The following is a 16,860-nucleotide window of genomic DNA, read 5'->3' as shown; positions in this document are numbered from 1 at the left end:
CTAATCATTTGGCAGTAGACCCAGATCTCCATTGAACATCTGAAAAAAAAATAGCTGGCAGAAGACAGAATTTCCAGCAGTGGGGAAGGGTTAAGCATCTCTCCCTGCCTTCCCACTTCGCTTCACTCCCCTGCCAGCTGTTTGTGCCCCACAAGCTGGGATTCCATGGCTCCTGCTTGCCTGCTACTAGAAGCTGGAGGGTGAGGGTGAGCGCAGGGGAAAGAATTGACTCCTTCCTCCCACCCCCACCTTCTCTCTGTCAAATTGTGGTTTTCCTTTCCCTTCTACTTTGAGGCATCAGAGGCCTGCATTAAACCCTGATTTCCGGTAAGACATGTCCCTAGGGCCTTTCACAGGATTTTTGCAGCTTTAAAGAAAGCCCAATGCTGAGATGAGAATTGAGTAAAGACAGAGCTTTCCAGACTTGCCTCTCTGCTGAATGTCTAGCTTGGGCTCTGATGCACAGCAAAGAGGGAGCTGTCACAGGGATCTTCCTATAAATGTTGATGGACTCACAACTCACATCAAACTCAGCCAGCATGGCCAATGGGCAGGGTTGATGGGAGTTGTAGTTCACCAACATCTGAAGAGCTACAGGTTCCTCATTCCTTGTAGAGCTTCATGGATGCACCATCAGTAAATTGGCGTTCTCTGTGTTTCTTTTACAGTGGTACCTCTGGTTACGTACTTAATTTATTCCAGAGGTCCATTCTTAACCTGAAACTGTTCTTAACCTGAAGCACCACTTTAGCTAATGGGGCCTCCCACTGCTGCCATGCCGCCGGAACACGATTTCTGTTCTCATCCTGAAGCAAAGTTCTTAACCCGAGGTGATATTTCTGGGTTAGCGAAGTCTGTAACCTGAAGCATATGTAACCTGAAGTGTATGTAACCCGAGGTACCACTGTACTTAGTTGTTCAGTTCTCAGCCACTGCGTTTTCAGCTTCGACCCTCTTCACAACTGTGACAATTCAGGCAGTAGACCTTAGAAAGGTTGGATTTTTCCAAGTCTGTTCAGCCACACCTAGCTTTGAGATGGAGTGTCAGAGAACAGTTAGTCTTCCTTATTTTTTTAAAAAAAACCACAACAGTATCTTCCCCGCCTCCTTGCTCCATTTGTATCTGTAGACAGAATTCCAGAATGCCACACCTTGTCGGTTTCCCGTCTTTCCTTGTTACCTGTAACAAAAACAGAAGTGAATCTCTGCCAGGGGTGAATCTACATTGAGTCAGGCGGTGCTTAGCTGGAAACAGCCCAGTTCCATGAAACCGAAAGAGATTAGAGTAATGAAATCCAAGTGCAAATTTGCTAAACTGATTCAAGTCTGAGATTCGGGATTCCTCATAACGGATGTGAGTCAACCGCTGCCATCATTCTCCAGTGAAATTTTGCTTTGGTATATGTGCAACAGTTAAGGGTGGCCCTGTGCCAGAAGACAAGACTCCTGCACCTTTAAGTAGTTATGCACAGGAAGAAAATTCAGCAGGTGCAGCTGATCAGGAATCTGATGCCTCAACGTAGTTCACCTTGGGGCCAACTAGATGCAACTTAGTGTGCAAGTTTTTTGTTATATAAATAAGCAGCCACAAGGAAGCCTGAGCACCTTGGACCCTTGGGGTTAAACAGTGTTGCTGTTGTTCTAAACCTATTTCTCTTCCTACCAGCGCTGCAAAAATCACTTCTCCAAACCTGCTATTTGCATTCCAAGGGAAATTCCCATTGGGGCAATTGAATGGCATGTCTAGTTCAGTCCTTCACAGAATGGACAAACATGAAGACTAGGATATTACAACCCAGATGAAGCAATTATTAAATTGCAGAAATATTTATTTAAAAAGGACCTCAAATACTGTTTATTAAAGTCATTAAAAGCACAAGAGAACAGGATGGGCTTGGGCTGGTACCTAAAAGATAGAAAATGAAGTGCTGATGAATTTTAGGGAAGGAGCTTGGGTGGATGCCACCACAGAAAAGGCCCTGTCTCCCACTGCTACTTGCTTAGCCTTCAAAGGGGGAAACCCAGGGAAGGGTCTCAAAAGCAGATCTCAGTTGGTGGCCAGGTTCATGTGGGAGAAGGCAGTTGAGTTCAGCTCCCATATATAGCAAGGATGGGGACTCCGTGACCCTCCAGACATTGTTGGACTCCATCTCCCATCAGCCCCAGGCAGTGTGGCCAGTGGTCAGGTAGGAGGGCCACAGGTTCTCTAACTTTGCCCTAATAAATGCAATCCAATCAGAGTAAATATTCAGAAGACCAGGCTGCATTTCCTGGGAGCTGGAGCATCTGGAAGACCACATGTTCTGCTCTAGATGGAGGTGCCTGTTTCCTTTGTTTTTGAATTTGCATTTTATTTATTTGTTAACATTCTTATATTACATCGGTAAACGTTGTCACCTTACAGGACTTACTATAATATAATTTCCAACATGTATACAAAAATTATATACAAATTTTATATACCTAGAAAGAAAATGAAACAAAAAAAAGAAAGAACAGAAAAAACAAATCCCCCCAAAAAACCATATACATACCAACACACTAGACTTCCTGTCTATCCCGTTGTATATTCCTTTTTTACAAATGAATGTACTCTTATTATTGTATATTTCTTTACATTGGAGGTGCCTGTTTTCTTATCCACCTTGTTGCCCTTTTGCAGAAGACCAGGTGGCACAGCAGACAGAAGAGGTCTTCCAGAGCTATGTTTTCTATCGATACCAACAGGAGCAGGAGCAGACTGGGCAGGAAGTGCCCATAGATCCAGAAATAGCTGTGATGCAGCCGGAGCATGACAAGTAAGAGCACATATTTGAAACCTATACCCAAAATGCAAGCCACATGCCAGTCTGCCTCCACAGGCATGTCTAACACGGTCATTTGTCTCTTGGGCAGCATCAACAACCAAGTGGGCAGGCGCCTGGCCACCATAGGGGATGACATCAATGCACGGTATGACAGCGAGTTCTCTGAGATGCTGAAGTCACTGAAGCCCTCCAGGGACAATGCCTATGAGTACTTCGTCAAAATAGCCTCCAGGTAGGTCACCCAGCCTCTACTTTTCCCTCTCCCAAAAGCAAGAGGCTGGCTCAATTTTCTGATATGAAGAGTTCTCAGATGTTGCTCTGTTAGGTTCCCTCATAAGAAGAGGGAGAAGATTGAGACAAATTTTGGGCTTGTTGCTTTAATGCAGTTTGCTTTGATTTTATTGATGTTGTTTTGGTTTTAATTGAGATTATTTCTTTTTTAAAAAATTATTTAGTTAAATAAAAACATATACATCAATAACCTACAACAATAAAGAAATAAAGGACAACAATATAACTGAACAAAAATTAAACATACACAAGACGTATAGAGAGAGATGTGGGTCATTGCATTCACATTCTCTGGAAAAAGAATAATGATAATGACGACAACAATTGGGGTTGGAGGACAGCAACTTTAAAAACGTACTTGTTTCATTTATAAATATCAGGCTATTGTCCTCCGGGTGTTACGATGTTCTTGCAGCTGAAAAATTACTAAGCATTCCAAATAGTAGCATATTTCACAAAAGTCTTTACAGAAAAGTGGGTGATTAAAACAGGGGAGTAAGTGTGGACTAGATACGTAACTGCGGTTTTTAGGAAGGGACTTCGTACCCGTTTTTGGTCCTTTTTAAGGAAGAAATGCTGCCACTACAAGGATTCCATCTTGACTGTCATTTTCTGACCCACACAGCTTTAATTGCATGTTCATACCACTTCTGTAAGCAAGGTAGATTTTGCAGAAACTCTGCTCAAAGTAGTGAGCCAAACATCTGGACCCTCCCCATGCCATGTTGCAAAGTGAAGGGATCAACCCATTCCCTCTTGCCAAGGTCTTTCTAAACCAGCAGGCAGGTAGGAAAATTACCATAGGTGGTCTGGCGACAAAGCAGCTTTGTCCATGGTGGTCAGTTGCCAAAAGAAGGATTTGGGTCAGAGGTCTCCCTCATAATTCTCTTTCTGCTCCCTGACCCACAGCGCATACATGCCTATAGACGGGTGCACCCATACTCGTTCCCTGTGAATGTTGTTTAACTGTCTCTTGTGTCCTCTCTTCCTGCTCTCCCCTCCTTGGGAAGCCAAGCAGCGTTGCTCTCACCCCTTTGCCACCTTGAGGTGGTCAGTGTGCTGCAACCAGGTAAATTAACCTACAGTGCTTTCTCTTCCCTCTCTTTCAGTGATGATGTGTGTGTGAACTCTCTCCATTCCATACTATGCCTGCTGAACTTTTTACAATGGCACAAAAATCTTCAAGGTTATGCAACCTAATGAGACATGCTTCCATGTTTAAGTCTCATTTTGTCTTATAATTCTGTTTTTTTTAAAAAAAAAACACAACAACCATCACAAAAATAATGATAATCCTGTTGTGATTTTTTTATTATTCTGCCAGTCAGCCAAAGGGGTTCTCTGAGCCGCTAACAATCAAGTTGAAATGCATGTTAAATATTAGCCAAGTTGACTGGCAAACATCTCCGAGCATCCTGCAAAAAGAGGTGGCATAGTTCTGTAGATGGTGCCACCTCAGAAAAGGCCCTACTCCTTCCCCCTAAAGACTGTGGTAACCAGAGCAGAGCTATCCTGAAGATTTAAGTGCCAGAGCAGGCATCATATGGGATGTGTCTTGCTGTTTATGTGGATAGCAATTCTCAGCTTTCACAAGTCTTATTTTTTCCCCTTTTCTTCTTGGATGCCAAAGGCATCCAAGTATGTGCTGCTTTGCTTCTAGAGTGAACACTGTTTTCCTTCGACCATGTTGCTGGCAATTGAACACAGGGTCAGATTCATTTGCTGGGTTATTCAACTGCAGATTATCCAGTGTAAATGGCGCCATGGGTTGCAACTGAGGATAGGATTTGCCACAACCCATCACTTTTTGTGCTTTTCATTGCCACAGACCAGTGCTTGTACTTCGCAGTATGAACATAATGTGGTGTTGCAGCTGTACAAACAGAGGAAAATTTGTTTTCTGTTTGGATGAAATTACGTGACTGAGCCTTAACCCTGTTCCAATATGACTTTTGGAAGCAGATCTCATTATATTCTTATTGTTATAATATTTATTACTTACCCTTTGCCAGCAGGTCCCAAGGCAGGTTACAACAATCTAAAATTCGGAATTAAAACAGCTAAAGCAGTACAGGCTTGGCCTGTGCTTTCAAGCAGAATTTAGGGGAGAGAGGTACCATTTGAAGCCACAGGTGGGGAGTACTATATTTGCGCATGTGTGCTTTTAAGTGTAAATTTATTACAAAGTTGTTTCTTCATTTTTATTTGTATGAATATTAGTATATTTGTATGAATATTATATATATTTAAAAAGTCATCACCACCTGCAGTCTGAAATGACAGTCCATTTTGCCGTCTAGGGATGCTTCTACCTCTTTGTATTGCATGTTATAGAAGGAGCACCTCTCCCAATATCTCCCACCTCAAGTCTTACAATCTGGAGGAGGCCTTACTCCTGGTCCCACCTAACACGGTGACTTGGGGTAGGGCCTTCTCTACTGTGGCCTCCCAGCTGTGGATTGGCCACACATTTTCATAGTCAAGTAAATACCTTTTCGTTCTGTCAGGCGTTTGGGGAGGAGTGAGCTGAGAATTGTTCTTCATCGTGATTCTTAACTGTAAGATAGATGTTTTCATGGTCTCTGGTCCCCGCCCCCCATATATATTTGCTGTGTTGTCGTATTTATCATTTGCTGTACACAGCCCGAGGATCCCTTTATGATGAAGGGTAGATTAGAAACAGAATGAATGATGGAAGCCTCACTTCCAGAGGAGTTGCAGCCCTTCAGAAGCCCATGTGGCTGGCCTTCCGGGACGCACACTTCTCAGCTGTAGAAAAGTATCTCAATAGAAAGTATCTACATTTTAGTAATCTGTGTACATTTGGATTCTTGGGAGGAACAGCTTGAACAAGATCCAAGTGACTGAAGGCACATACACAGCCTTTTCCCCCCTCGGCAATATAAAAGTCTTGTTAAATATGCCTTGTGCCTTAGCACTGCTCAGGGGAAGACACTAGCACGCTGTTGAATGGTGAGGGGGCAGGTCAGAAAGTTGCTTTTAATGCTACAGCAGCAGACTGCGAACAAGCTGTGCCTCAGTAGAGGGTAGCAAAGAGCTGGCCATAAAATGTAGCCTGAATTTTCTAAGAATAATAATAATATGGTCTCTTCCACAGTTTGTTTGAGAGCGGCATCAACTGGGGTCGTGTGATAGCACTGCTGGGCTTCGGCTACAGGATGGCAATCCATGTGTACCAGCAGGGGTTGACCGGCTTCCTAAGCAGGATCGCCCGCTACATGGCTGACTTTGTGCTTAGAAACCGCATTGCCCAGTGGATTGCCCAACAGGGAGGATGGGTAAGTGAACCAGATGTCAAAGATGAGTGGGTTAGTTTTTTAAAAAGACACACACACATTTCTTTTACTATGAACGTATGCTGGGGCTGATCTGGGGTGGGCAGGAGTGGACACAGTAGGGCAATGCCAGGCTGCTGCCCTCCCAACAGTGGAGTCATTGCTGTCTACTGAGAAGGTGTTGGGGTGTGTGATCGGGGGTGTGCAGGGCCTTGGGGGTAGGTGCCAGATCAACACTATTGGTGCACCTGTGCAACCTCAGGCTTGCCTCCATAAGCTGTTGGCACACCTTCCTGGCATCTAACTTTTCTTTCAGGGAGTGGGGAAATACATGCCAAGAAATTGCTGTGGTTGCCCTGGAATGGGTCCTCCCAACATTTCTGCAGGTAACAGTATTTTTTCCCCTCCTCCTCTAGGCGGCAGCACTGGACTTAAGCAACGTTTACTGGAAGTACGTGGTGACAGTGGCCGCCGTGATTTTGCTGGGCCACTTTGTGATGCGGCGCTTCTTCAACAACCAGTGACCGGGAAGGAGAGTGTCACTGGCCATTTGCATCCCAGCCACTGACTCGCTCCTGGGAGGTGACACTTGTCAAGGAGGATTCAGGAAACAACCAAAGGAAGCCAGATGGTTCTTTATCACCTTCCAATATGACACCAGCTTATTAACCATCCACATGGAGATTTCAAACACAAGAAATCCGCAGCATAGTATTTAAAAAGGTGGAACTGAGTATGGGAGAGGATTTATTACTTCAAGAGACCACCGGGGACGGAGGGGGGGGGGGAGTGAGAAACAACAGGTTGGTTACATTCATGGTGCTGCCGGATGTTGTTTCCTCCCTGAAATCTCTTAAGAAGGACAAGTCCTTTTCCAGAATGTTCTCAGGGCCAGCATAATCTCAGCTTTTGCAATTCCATTCTTAAAGAAAGCAGAAGGTCAAGCAGCATGCACAGCACTGTTGTTTGCTCAGTACAGCTGTCAATTCTTCCACTGCCTTATGCTTTTCTAGTGCTGAAATAATCATGTGGCTGATTGGGAGATCATGTAGATTTGTTCCTGTGCATGAGTAGCACCTTCTAAGATCTGTAGATGTACACCTAGACAAAGCCTATCCCAGAAGGGGCAGCCGAGTGAGACATTGTCTAAAATATTTCATTCCAGTGGAACCTCGGTTTTCGAACATAATCCATTCCAGAAGACCGTTCGACTTCTGAAACGTTCAAAAACTGAGGAGCAATGGGCAGTCAGCAAAATCTACTGAGAAAATTGAAAAACACACAGCGGAAGCTGTTCAACTTCTGAGGCGCATTTGAAAATGGAAGCAATTACTTCCGGGTTTAGGCATTCGAAAACAAAAACGTTCGGCTTCTGAGATGCCGAGGTTCCACTGTATATGCAGACCTATTTGTCATCCACCAGATTATTTCCTTGATCAGGCATAGAGCTCAGTAGTCATTAGTTGATCACTCTCATGTCCTCACTTACTTTTAACTTAGTTGCAGTGATTCTTCTCTGTCAGTGGAGAGCGCCAGCCACTGCAGAAGTTATGAATACGCTTCTTTTCATGCAACAGAGATCTCTTGGTTCCTTACGTGTCAGCATTATTGCTGTCCACCTTGACCAGGTAGTCTGTGTATGCAGTTTGGGAGGGGGGCAAAAAGTTGTTGAAGGAATTGGGGAAGGCATTTTTTTTGTTTGATTCCATTATAATTATTTACCCCTTTGACAATCACTAGCCCAAAGCTTCAATTCCCTTTGATGCAAATGGCGTCAAAAAGTCAGCACATGAATTGCTACCCCTAACGTAAGATAGGGATGGGGGACCTGTAGACCTCCAGATGTTATTGGACACAAACTCCCATCAGCCCCATACAGCATGGGCAGTAGTCAGGGATGATGGGAGCTGTAAGGAGGGCCACAGGTGCTCTAACTTTGCCCTAATAAATGCAATCCGATCGGAATAAATATGCAGAAGATCAGGCTGCATTTCCTACAGGTTTTAGTGTGAAAGTTGAGCATGTGCTTATGTCTCCCACTGAAATTGATGGGATTTGGAAGTGCATGATTGGAGCTGTCCTTGACTCCAAGCAAATGTGCAGAGCTGGAACTTGCCATTTGAAGGAGTTCTGGTTTTCAAAGTCTTTAGCTGCAAAGTCCTGCTTAGCTACAAAAAAATACAAAAAAATTACAACACTCCACCAACCTGTCCACATTGCTTACTTAACTCTTGTTTTGTATAGCTTTTAAACTAGGATAAAACTGCATTGACTGCAGTGAAGCCAAGATTTTGAGCACAAAGGGTTCCTTTTCCTTGCTTTGCAGTTCCTCCCTTTACAAAGCTATAAGGCAAAAGCTTACTTTGTAGCTTCTTTCATCTCTTTCTTGGTTTCCAAGAGCTCTTAAGACAAATACTTAGAAGCAATGTATGCATTTTCTGTACATTGTTTGTTTGCTTTTTTAAAAAAGTCACACCGCCTAGATTTCTTCTGAATGTGCATGGCAGCAATATTTGTTTTGTTTAAAATGTTTGATTTGGCTAACAATAATTTAACTTTGTCATGGCCTTAAGGTTTGTAATGGTTATGTCTTGATGCATGCTGAACTTCATCCCTGCCCAATGCAATCTTACTTTTCTGAAGTCCCATTTTGTTTCCAGTGAACCTATAGTCTGACGACGAGCTGCACATCTCATCATTCCTTACCGCTGGCTATGCTGAAACTGGGATTTGTCTGAGAACAGATCAGTAGGCTTCTGCTGTGTGTGTTTGTGTATCATACTAAAGTAGGAAAAGAATCTTTTTCAGAACAGCAGTTGTACAAAAAAAATCCATCGTACACTTATGTGGATCTAATCTATCAAGCCTATGGTAGCTTACTTCTAGGTAGATCTACAAAAGATTGGGAATCTAAGGTACTACTCATGGTGAAAATTGAAGCAGGGTGGTTTTTATTTGTTTAGTTTATGCCAAACACTTTGATCTTTGGCACCACCCACCATTGGCTCAGACTCTGCCCGCTGCCAGTATATAGGCCCTGGGAGATTTCTCCCAAGGAAATGTGGCCCTTGGCAGGGAAGAAAGAAGAAGGTTGCTCATCCCTGCTGCATAGGTACATGTCCTGCCACTCAGCTGAAGGACCGGGTGGCAAACAATTTGAGTAAAAAAGCAAATCCAGGAGGCAGGGAGGCCCTGGTACTAGCTGATCCACACAGGGGCTGTCAACCACTGTGGATTTCACCAGCCAGAGTGTCCATGGAGATACAGAGATGGTAAAAGTTCTAGCAATGAGAACTCGCGTACAGAGATTTGTGGCAGCAATGTATTTTCAACAAATAGCCATTTCTGCCAAAGAAGAGCCAAGTAAAATTGTGGGAGAAAAGGAATCTGTTGGGAACAGGTATTGCTCCAATAAATCTTTGCATCGCTTTAGGGATTTTTGTTTCTACTGATGGAGAATTATGTGTAGATCAAAAAGTTGCACCATTCTGAGTTGTTTCAAGTTTAAACATGTCATGTCATAAGGTATGGCATATGTAAACGACAAAGCTGCAGAAACACAGGCTAGGGTACTGGATGCAGAATTTAATTTCTTGAGAATCTCAGCATTGATTCTTCTACAAAATAAGCAAGGATCTAAACTCTTTTGACTGTGAAGATACATCTGAAATGATGGGCAATGCTGCTGAAATCTCAGAGGTGGCTAACCAAAATATCTAGTGACTAACAGTGGGGCACCAGTGACCTCCATAGCTTTTTCACCCCATGATTAGGAAAACCAGACTAACAAGACAATCTTAATCATGCCTACTTTGAAGTAAATCCTATTGAATTCAGTGGGTCTCACTCCCCAGTAAATGGAATTAGGAGTGCGGTCTAAATTCTGCAAAATCAGCATTTGTGCAAGTTTGCCTAATTTATGCTGGATAAAGCATTTTAAATTTCAGAGCACAGAGTTCTGGGTAGAGGCAGAGGTTGGGCTTCACCAGCATCTTGGTTTGAGAAATGCTGCTTAAACGTTTGAAGAACGTATGGCTTCAAAAGAGGATTAGACAAATTCATGAAGAATAAGGCTATCAATGGATAAGTTCTACCTCCAGTTTCGGAGACAGTACACACCCAGGGAACCACAGGAGGGATGGGTGCTGTTGTAGCTTCCCATAGGCGTCTGGTTGGACCACTGACTAAATGGGCCACTGGTCTGATGCAGCAGGTGCCTCTTAGGTTCCAAATGAACACCGTTCCTGGGGGCTGGTCAGTAACATTTGACTAGGTCTCTTACCTAGCAATGAATTTCCCCCCCCCCATATATTAAAGGCTTTAGCTAATATTCTGTCCAACTCATTTATTCAAGGGTTTCCAACTTAAAGTCTCCATCTGTGCCATAGAATTGGTTGCCCCTCTAGAGCATAGGAAACACTCCTAGTGACACTTGTGGCAGCTCTGGGTTTATAGCCATGAAATAGGTAGAGGCAATGCTTCTCCAAGTAGACTGCTCAGCAGTCTAAACTACATGAGCCACTAAGGAAATCTTTGGGGATGACAGTTAAGTTTTTACATACATACTTGAAGCCATAATGTAGCTATGAATCTGCTCCCTTTGTTCTGTATTCTATTTAAGAAGCTGCTTATTATTTTCCGTGCATCACACCCAGCTTTAACAGCCCCCTTGTCCTCAGGGATTCAAAGGGAATGAAGCTAATAATCCAGAGGTACCCAGGATATCAGTGCATCCAGCAGAATTGTTTTCATTATCTTGCCTCCTTACCTGCAAGGCGATCGCTTGAAAAGTGAATCACTGCTGGACGCGTGAATCGCTGGAGGAAGAAGAAAGAACGTCTTCCGGGGAAATAAACACAAGTAGGGAAAGGGGCTGTCCTCTTTAAATCACATTGCTTAATGGCAATGTGGTGTGCATGGCCAGGAGTTTGGAGAATTCCAGCTCTAAATGCAGATCCTGAATTGAGTGTTTATTGGAGGAAAAGAGTCTACAGCTATATCTCCTGCTGTATACACAGACTGCTTTGGGATTTGGAAAGATGTCCCTCTGTGGTGTTTAATACAGACATCTAGCAGGGATTGTTGTTCTGGTCTCAAAAGGCCAAGAAAGGGGGCCCCTTCTATTGGATCTGGGTATATAAGGTTTCTTGCATGTATCACATCATGCACCAGGCAAAAAACAAATCTGCCTCTCTACCTCCATCAAGATCTGACCCCTCCATGGGGGCATGGTGGTGCTACTGCCTTTGGAGATACAGCGAAGGTGCCTCTTATCACACTCCCCAAATGAGCACTCCAGCATCCGTTGCGTGGGGTATTCATGGGGAATGCACTGGCTTGTTTTCCTGGAAAGCTATGCCTTCCATGTACTTCTGAATTGTGAAGTGCCTGGCACACTACTGGCACTAAGTAAATGTTAAATGGTAGTTTCTGTAATATATATGTCAAAATAAAAGTTATATGCAAATGCAAATGGTTTTAAGTTTATGTTATTTAAGTGTATGAACATGAGCTCGAAATACAAGGTGTTTCCTTAATGTGTTTCTGTTTTTGTTTGTTGCTGTGGAGAGCTGTTTAGGAAGTGGCTTTGTTTTGATATTTTGCGTTTTTTTAAAAGTGGATTTATGCTTCCAAAGCTGTGCCATCCCACTTCCCGCATGAAGTTGTACAGTTTATAGAAGCCATCTTGGTTTTCCCTATAGTTTACAGCTTATGGTTTGTCTGGGAGAGGGTTTGGACAACATTCTAAGTCAAGTATGCATTCGCTCAGTGTGGCACAGCAGCAAAAGGAGTGCAATCTCTTTTCCGAGACCCTGCCATTCACACCAAGCCATGGCTTGGCTTATGCAATGGAAGTGGGTTCTGCACTCTGCACAGCTCCTCACCCCCCCAAAAAAAATCAGGCTCCTTAGAGTATATAAAGTGACAGGAAAGTGCACTGGGATAAGTAAGGTAACAATTGCTTGATGTGATATCATATGACCTCTCTGCAAACAAATCAGGATGAATGCAAAATAAATAGGCTGTCAGGAAACAGCCTGGATATTAAGAACATTACCTGCAGTGTAGGATGAAAGACGGAAGCACGGAGATTCATCTCACCACCTGCATTTCCCACGCTGGCAAACTAATAAACAAAGACAGTAAAAGGAAAGTGGAAGCTAAAAGCAATTAATGAAGACTGGAAAAGGCAACAGTCTTAAATAGCCATAAAAGCAGCATTGCCTACTTGCTGACAAAATCCAAGGCAAAAAAGGTAGGTTTAGGTTATGATTAATTCTAAGCACACTTGCCTGGGAGTAAGCTTCATTGAAATTAATAAGACATACTTCTAAGTAGATATGCATAGGATTGCATTTGTAGGAGTTTTGACTGGAAGCTGCCATGGCCATCCTTGTGAACATTCAACCCAAATGTGATAAAAACACAAGGGCTGGTCAATTTCAAACTAATATTTGTATGTTTTTGTTGCACACTGGACCAACAGGTCCTGGCAAGACACTATTGTTCTGCATTACCCAACTATTTTTGTGTGCATGTGGAATCTACTGCCATTCCAAGGTAGGTAATTTATTGACACAATTTGTATCCCACCTTCCAGTAAAATATCCAAGGTGGCTTATAGTCTGGATAAAAATACACAAGCTATAATAAAAACAAGCACAACAATATCAAATAACATCACCGAAATCGGTCCTAAAACTAAAAGTCACCTGATTTTCATGCCACAGATGCCAAGTCTGGATGCCAGCTTGTGCCAGTCATTCCCACTAATGCTCTTTGCCTCTAACAGCAGCTGCAGCTGCTCAAAGAGCTCATGGAGGATTCTGGAACCCCCCAAAAATGCATCTCCATGTCATTCCAAACATCAACTAGCCATCCAACTGGATGTAAAGACCTTCACTGCCTCTCCCTCTGAAGTTGTAGGCATCTGTTGTTCTGCACCCTTGACACATTTTCCTGCCTGCTCCATCCTCACCAGTAGTTTCCACTTGATTTCACCGCTAATCTTCCACAGGAAATCATTTCCCCAAATGCATAAGTTTTGACCGTTTTCAATCAGGCAATGGAGAAAATTTAGGCATACTCTTTAACATAAGGATGGGGAATGTGTGACCCCCCCAGATGTTGAGATTCAGCTTACATCAACCCCAGCCAGCATGACCAATGATCAATGGTGATGGGGTATTGTAATCCAGAAATATGGAGGGGGGCACAAATTCACCACCCTTGCTATAAAATGAAAGGGAAGTAGAGCTTTGTGGAAGGGCCACCACTCTGGGTTGAGCATCTGCTTTGCATGCAGATTCAATCCCCAGTATCTCCAAGGACAGCTGGGAGAGAACTAGTCTGAAACTCTGGATTGCCAGTTAGTGTAGACAACATTGAGCTAGATGCAAACATTGAGTTTGAATCAATATAAGGCAAATTTCTATGTTCCTACATGACTTAAGAACCAGGTCCAGAGTTTAAAATTCCCAAATAAGTTTTCCATTTATGCATTTATAGAATTGTCATTACTGTTAATGCTCCTTATCTTAATATAAGGTAAAGGGTAAAGGGCCCCTGGACAGTTAAGTCCCATCAAAGGCGACTATAGGGTGTGGTGTTCATCTCGCTTTCAGGCTGAGGGAGCCAGCGTTTGTCCAGACAGCTTTCCGGCTCATGGCCAGCATGACTGAACCGCTTCTGGTGCAACACCATATCAGAAACCAGAGCTCACAGAAATGCTATTTACCACTTGCACTAGTGTCCTTCGAACTGCTAGGTTGGCAGAAGCTGGGACAGAGCAATGGACAATCACCCTGTTGCAGGATTTGAACCGCTGACCTTCTGATCAGCAAGCCCAAGAGGCTCAGTGGTTTAGACCGCAGCGCAATACTGTATTTTAATATACCACCTGCCTTATGCGGAATGGCTGAGGATAGCTAGATGGCGTGGTCATATCTCACTGACCATACAAAGCAGGTTGTCGCTTTCCCGATTCTATGAAGGAAGAACTGAGGCTGAATGAAAGAGGTCCAAACATGGCAGTCCAGGGCAGAGCTGGAATCTGAACAGAGAGACATATAGGAGCATGTGAAACTGACTGTTGGCCTACTGGTTTCTGTAGGCCCACTAGGTCTCACATCATGTCGCTTCTGAGGGGTCAAAGGTAACAAAATGCATCCAAACAGAAAATTGTACATTCATTTAACCCCATATCTAGTCATCGTGGTTACCAAGTGCTGGCCAAACAGTCCTGGCACTGTTACCTCCCTTATTCTGATGCATTTGTTGTTTTAGCTGGCTTTGCCTTGAATCACAGGGTCGCCCGGCCCTGTGGAGCAGGTTTTGTGCAGTTTTGGTGGGGTAAGGAAGTGCTGCTGCATGCGCAGGAGTCCGCTCACATCACATTGGATATTGCCCTTGACTATCTCTCCTTTCTAAGTGTTCCTGTCACCCTGGTATGCCAATGAGATGCAACTGCAGCCAAGCAGTGCCAGAGGAACAGCTGTCACTCGTGTCCCGGCCTTTTCATCGCATGAAAGCCCTTTCATTCTGTCTACAGAGTTTATTTTATTTATTTATTCCCCTCCTTTCAAAACAATTCCAGTACAGAAGCAGACTAGGAAAGAGCTCAACTTATAAGGCTTGTTAAAAGAGGAACGTCTTTCGCAGGCGCTGGCAAGGGAGCAGAGATGGTACCTGTCTAACATTCAAGGGAAGGGAATGCCAAAGGGTAGACGCTACAACACCAAAGGCCTGATTCCTACACTGGGTGGAATGGACCTCCTGATAAGGTGGAGTCTGCAAGAGGCTCTCAAAAGCATCCTAGAGAAATGGGACAATAATGGTTATTTCAACAATTCTAACGCTGTGGATACCAAGGGTGCCTGCATCACTTGAGGAACCAGGTTAATCCACAGAAAAACAAGAGTGCACTGGTAACCCCCAGGTCCATCTTGCACTGGTAACCCCCAGGTCCAACTCTACTGAGTATGCATTACATTAGCAGATGGGGAGCAATGTGCTACTGTAACTTAAGCGGGATCATAGTCTATTCTTAACCTTCCTGTCTCATAGCAGGTTCAGCAGAGACCCATAAAAAGATACACACCAAGAATGCTACCAGCTGCACTTGCTCCTGCAGGATTCTCTCTCCCTCTTTGTTTAGTGGAAGGTTAAACATAACAAAAGATAAATGGCCCTCATAAAAAGGGCAGCTGCTGTCTAACAATCCCCCTCCCACAAAAAGAGAGAGCCTTATAATGGTAGTTAACCAAACTTCTCAATTGTAGTTATTAACTCCACAACAGCCAAGGTTAAGACCTAATTAAATTTTCACCTAAGGTAGCATTGGAGTGAAGGAATGTAAGTCCTAAAGCAGACTTCACTGCTACCTAGTAGCTCCATAATGGGCCTAACACCAAATTAATCTAAGCCTCCTTCACCTAATCCCACAGGACATTTTTTTAAAAGCAGCTGTCCTGGGGGAGAAAGAGACCCAAGGGGAAGGCATGTAATTGACTCTCATAGCCATGTTATATTTTGATATTTTGTAATGTTCTATTGGCTGCTTTGAGATTTTTTTAAAAATAGAAATTGGTACTGAAATGACCAATACATTCATAACCAAAACAAAAATAAAACAGGTTGGGGGCAGCCAGTGAGCTCAGGACAGAAAAAATGTGCCTCAGACTTGAGAGCCAGTGTGGTGTAGTGGTTAAGAGCGGTAGACTCGTAATCTGGTGAACCAGGTTCGATTCCCTGCTCCTCCACCTGCAGCTGCTTGGTGACCTTGGGCCAGTCACACTTCTCTGAAGTCTCTCAGCCCCACTCACCTCACAGAGTGTTTGTTGTGGGGGAGGAAGAGAAAAGGAGATTGTTAGCCGCTTTGAGACTCCTTCGGGTAGTGATAAAGCGGTATATCAAATCCAAACTCTTCTTCTAATCCTATATAGCCCAGTGTCTCTGCATCAATGTGTCTGAGGGTACTGCTACACAGTGGCAGCCTCTGGTCTTAGTATATAGTATGTTTTTGCCCTAAGATGACATAGTAACTAAGGGAGACCCTGCTTCCCCATCCAAAGTAGTCATCCTGGGAAGCGGAATTACCTGCCTCAACCAGCCTGTTTCCTGGTCTCAGCACCCCTATGTCATCTTTTTGTTTCCCCTTCCTCATCTGCCCCAGCCTGCCCACCCCACTCTTCAGCATAGTCACACTTTGGGACTCATGACACCTGCACAGGAGGAATTGGGAAGGTGTGGTCCTCCCAATGTTGTTGCACTCCTTCTTCCATCGTCCCTGACCACTGTCGGTGCTGGCTTGAAGGGAGATGGAGTTCAACAATGTCTGGAGGGCCACAGGGTCTCCATCCTTGTTGTATATTCAAGGAAGGGGACACAGTGCCCTGGGTGCATGTGATTTTGCACAGGTAAGTTTACTGCTGTTTTTAATACATGCCCAGCATCATACTTAAATC

The 16,860-nt window shown here is 43.8% G+C and overlaps 2 protein-coding genes across 4 annotated transcripts in view; one reads left to right on the top strand and one right to left on the bottom strand.

The window, feature by feature from the left end:
• The window catches only part of BAK1 (BCL2 antagonist/killer 1), a gene marked incomplete at its 3' end in the record, with an annotated part of 37,800 nt that extends 27,974 nt beyond the window's left edge, over positions 1 to 9,826 (top strand). The window contains exons 1-5 of one of the 3 annotated variants that reach the window (XM_083619689.1): positions 1,214 to 2,318; positions 2,625 to 2,798; positions 2,896 to 3,039; positions 6,217 to 6,397; positions 6,811 to 9,826. In XM_083619689.1, coding sequence (XP_083475815.1) covers positions 2,299 to 2,318; positions 2,625 to 2,798; positions 2,896 to 3,039; positions 6,217 to 6,397; positions 6,811 to 6,918 — 627 coding nt within the window. In that variant the 5' untranslated portion in view covers positions 1,214 to 2,298. Of the gene's footprint in view, positions 1 to 1,213; positions 2,319 to 2,624; positions 2,799 to 2,895; positions 3,040 to 4,108; positions 4,299 to 6,216; positions 6,398 to 6,810 lie in introns of those variants that run through there. The other 2 variants (XM_083619688.1, XM_083619690.1) reach the window with 2 other exon arrangements.
• A 4,580-nt stretch (positions 9,827 to 14,406) lies between these two features.
• Positions 14,407 to 16,860, bottom strand: part of OARD1 (O-acyl-ADP-ribose deacylase 1) — a gene marked incomplete at its 5' end in the record, with an annotated part of 41,391 nt that continues 38,937 nt past the window's right edge. Inside the window, one exon of the mRNA XM_083619704.1 lies at positions 14,407 to 14,447. The remainder of the gene's footprint in view (positions 14,448 to 16,860) is intronic.

Source organism: Podarcis filfolensis (genome assembly GCF_964270895.1).
Source record: "Podarcis filfolensis genome assembly, chromosome: 6".
In the NCBI taxonomy this organism is placed as follows: Eukaryota; Metazoa; Chordata; class Lepidosauria; order Squamata; family Lacertidae; genus Podarcis; species Podarcis filfolensis.
The sequence above is the reverse complement of the archived record's forward strand: the minus strand, read 5'-3'. Positions and strand labels throughout refer to the sequence as shown.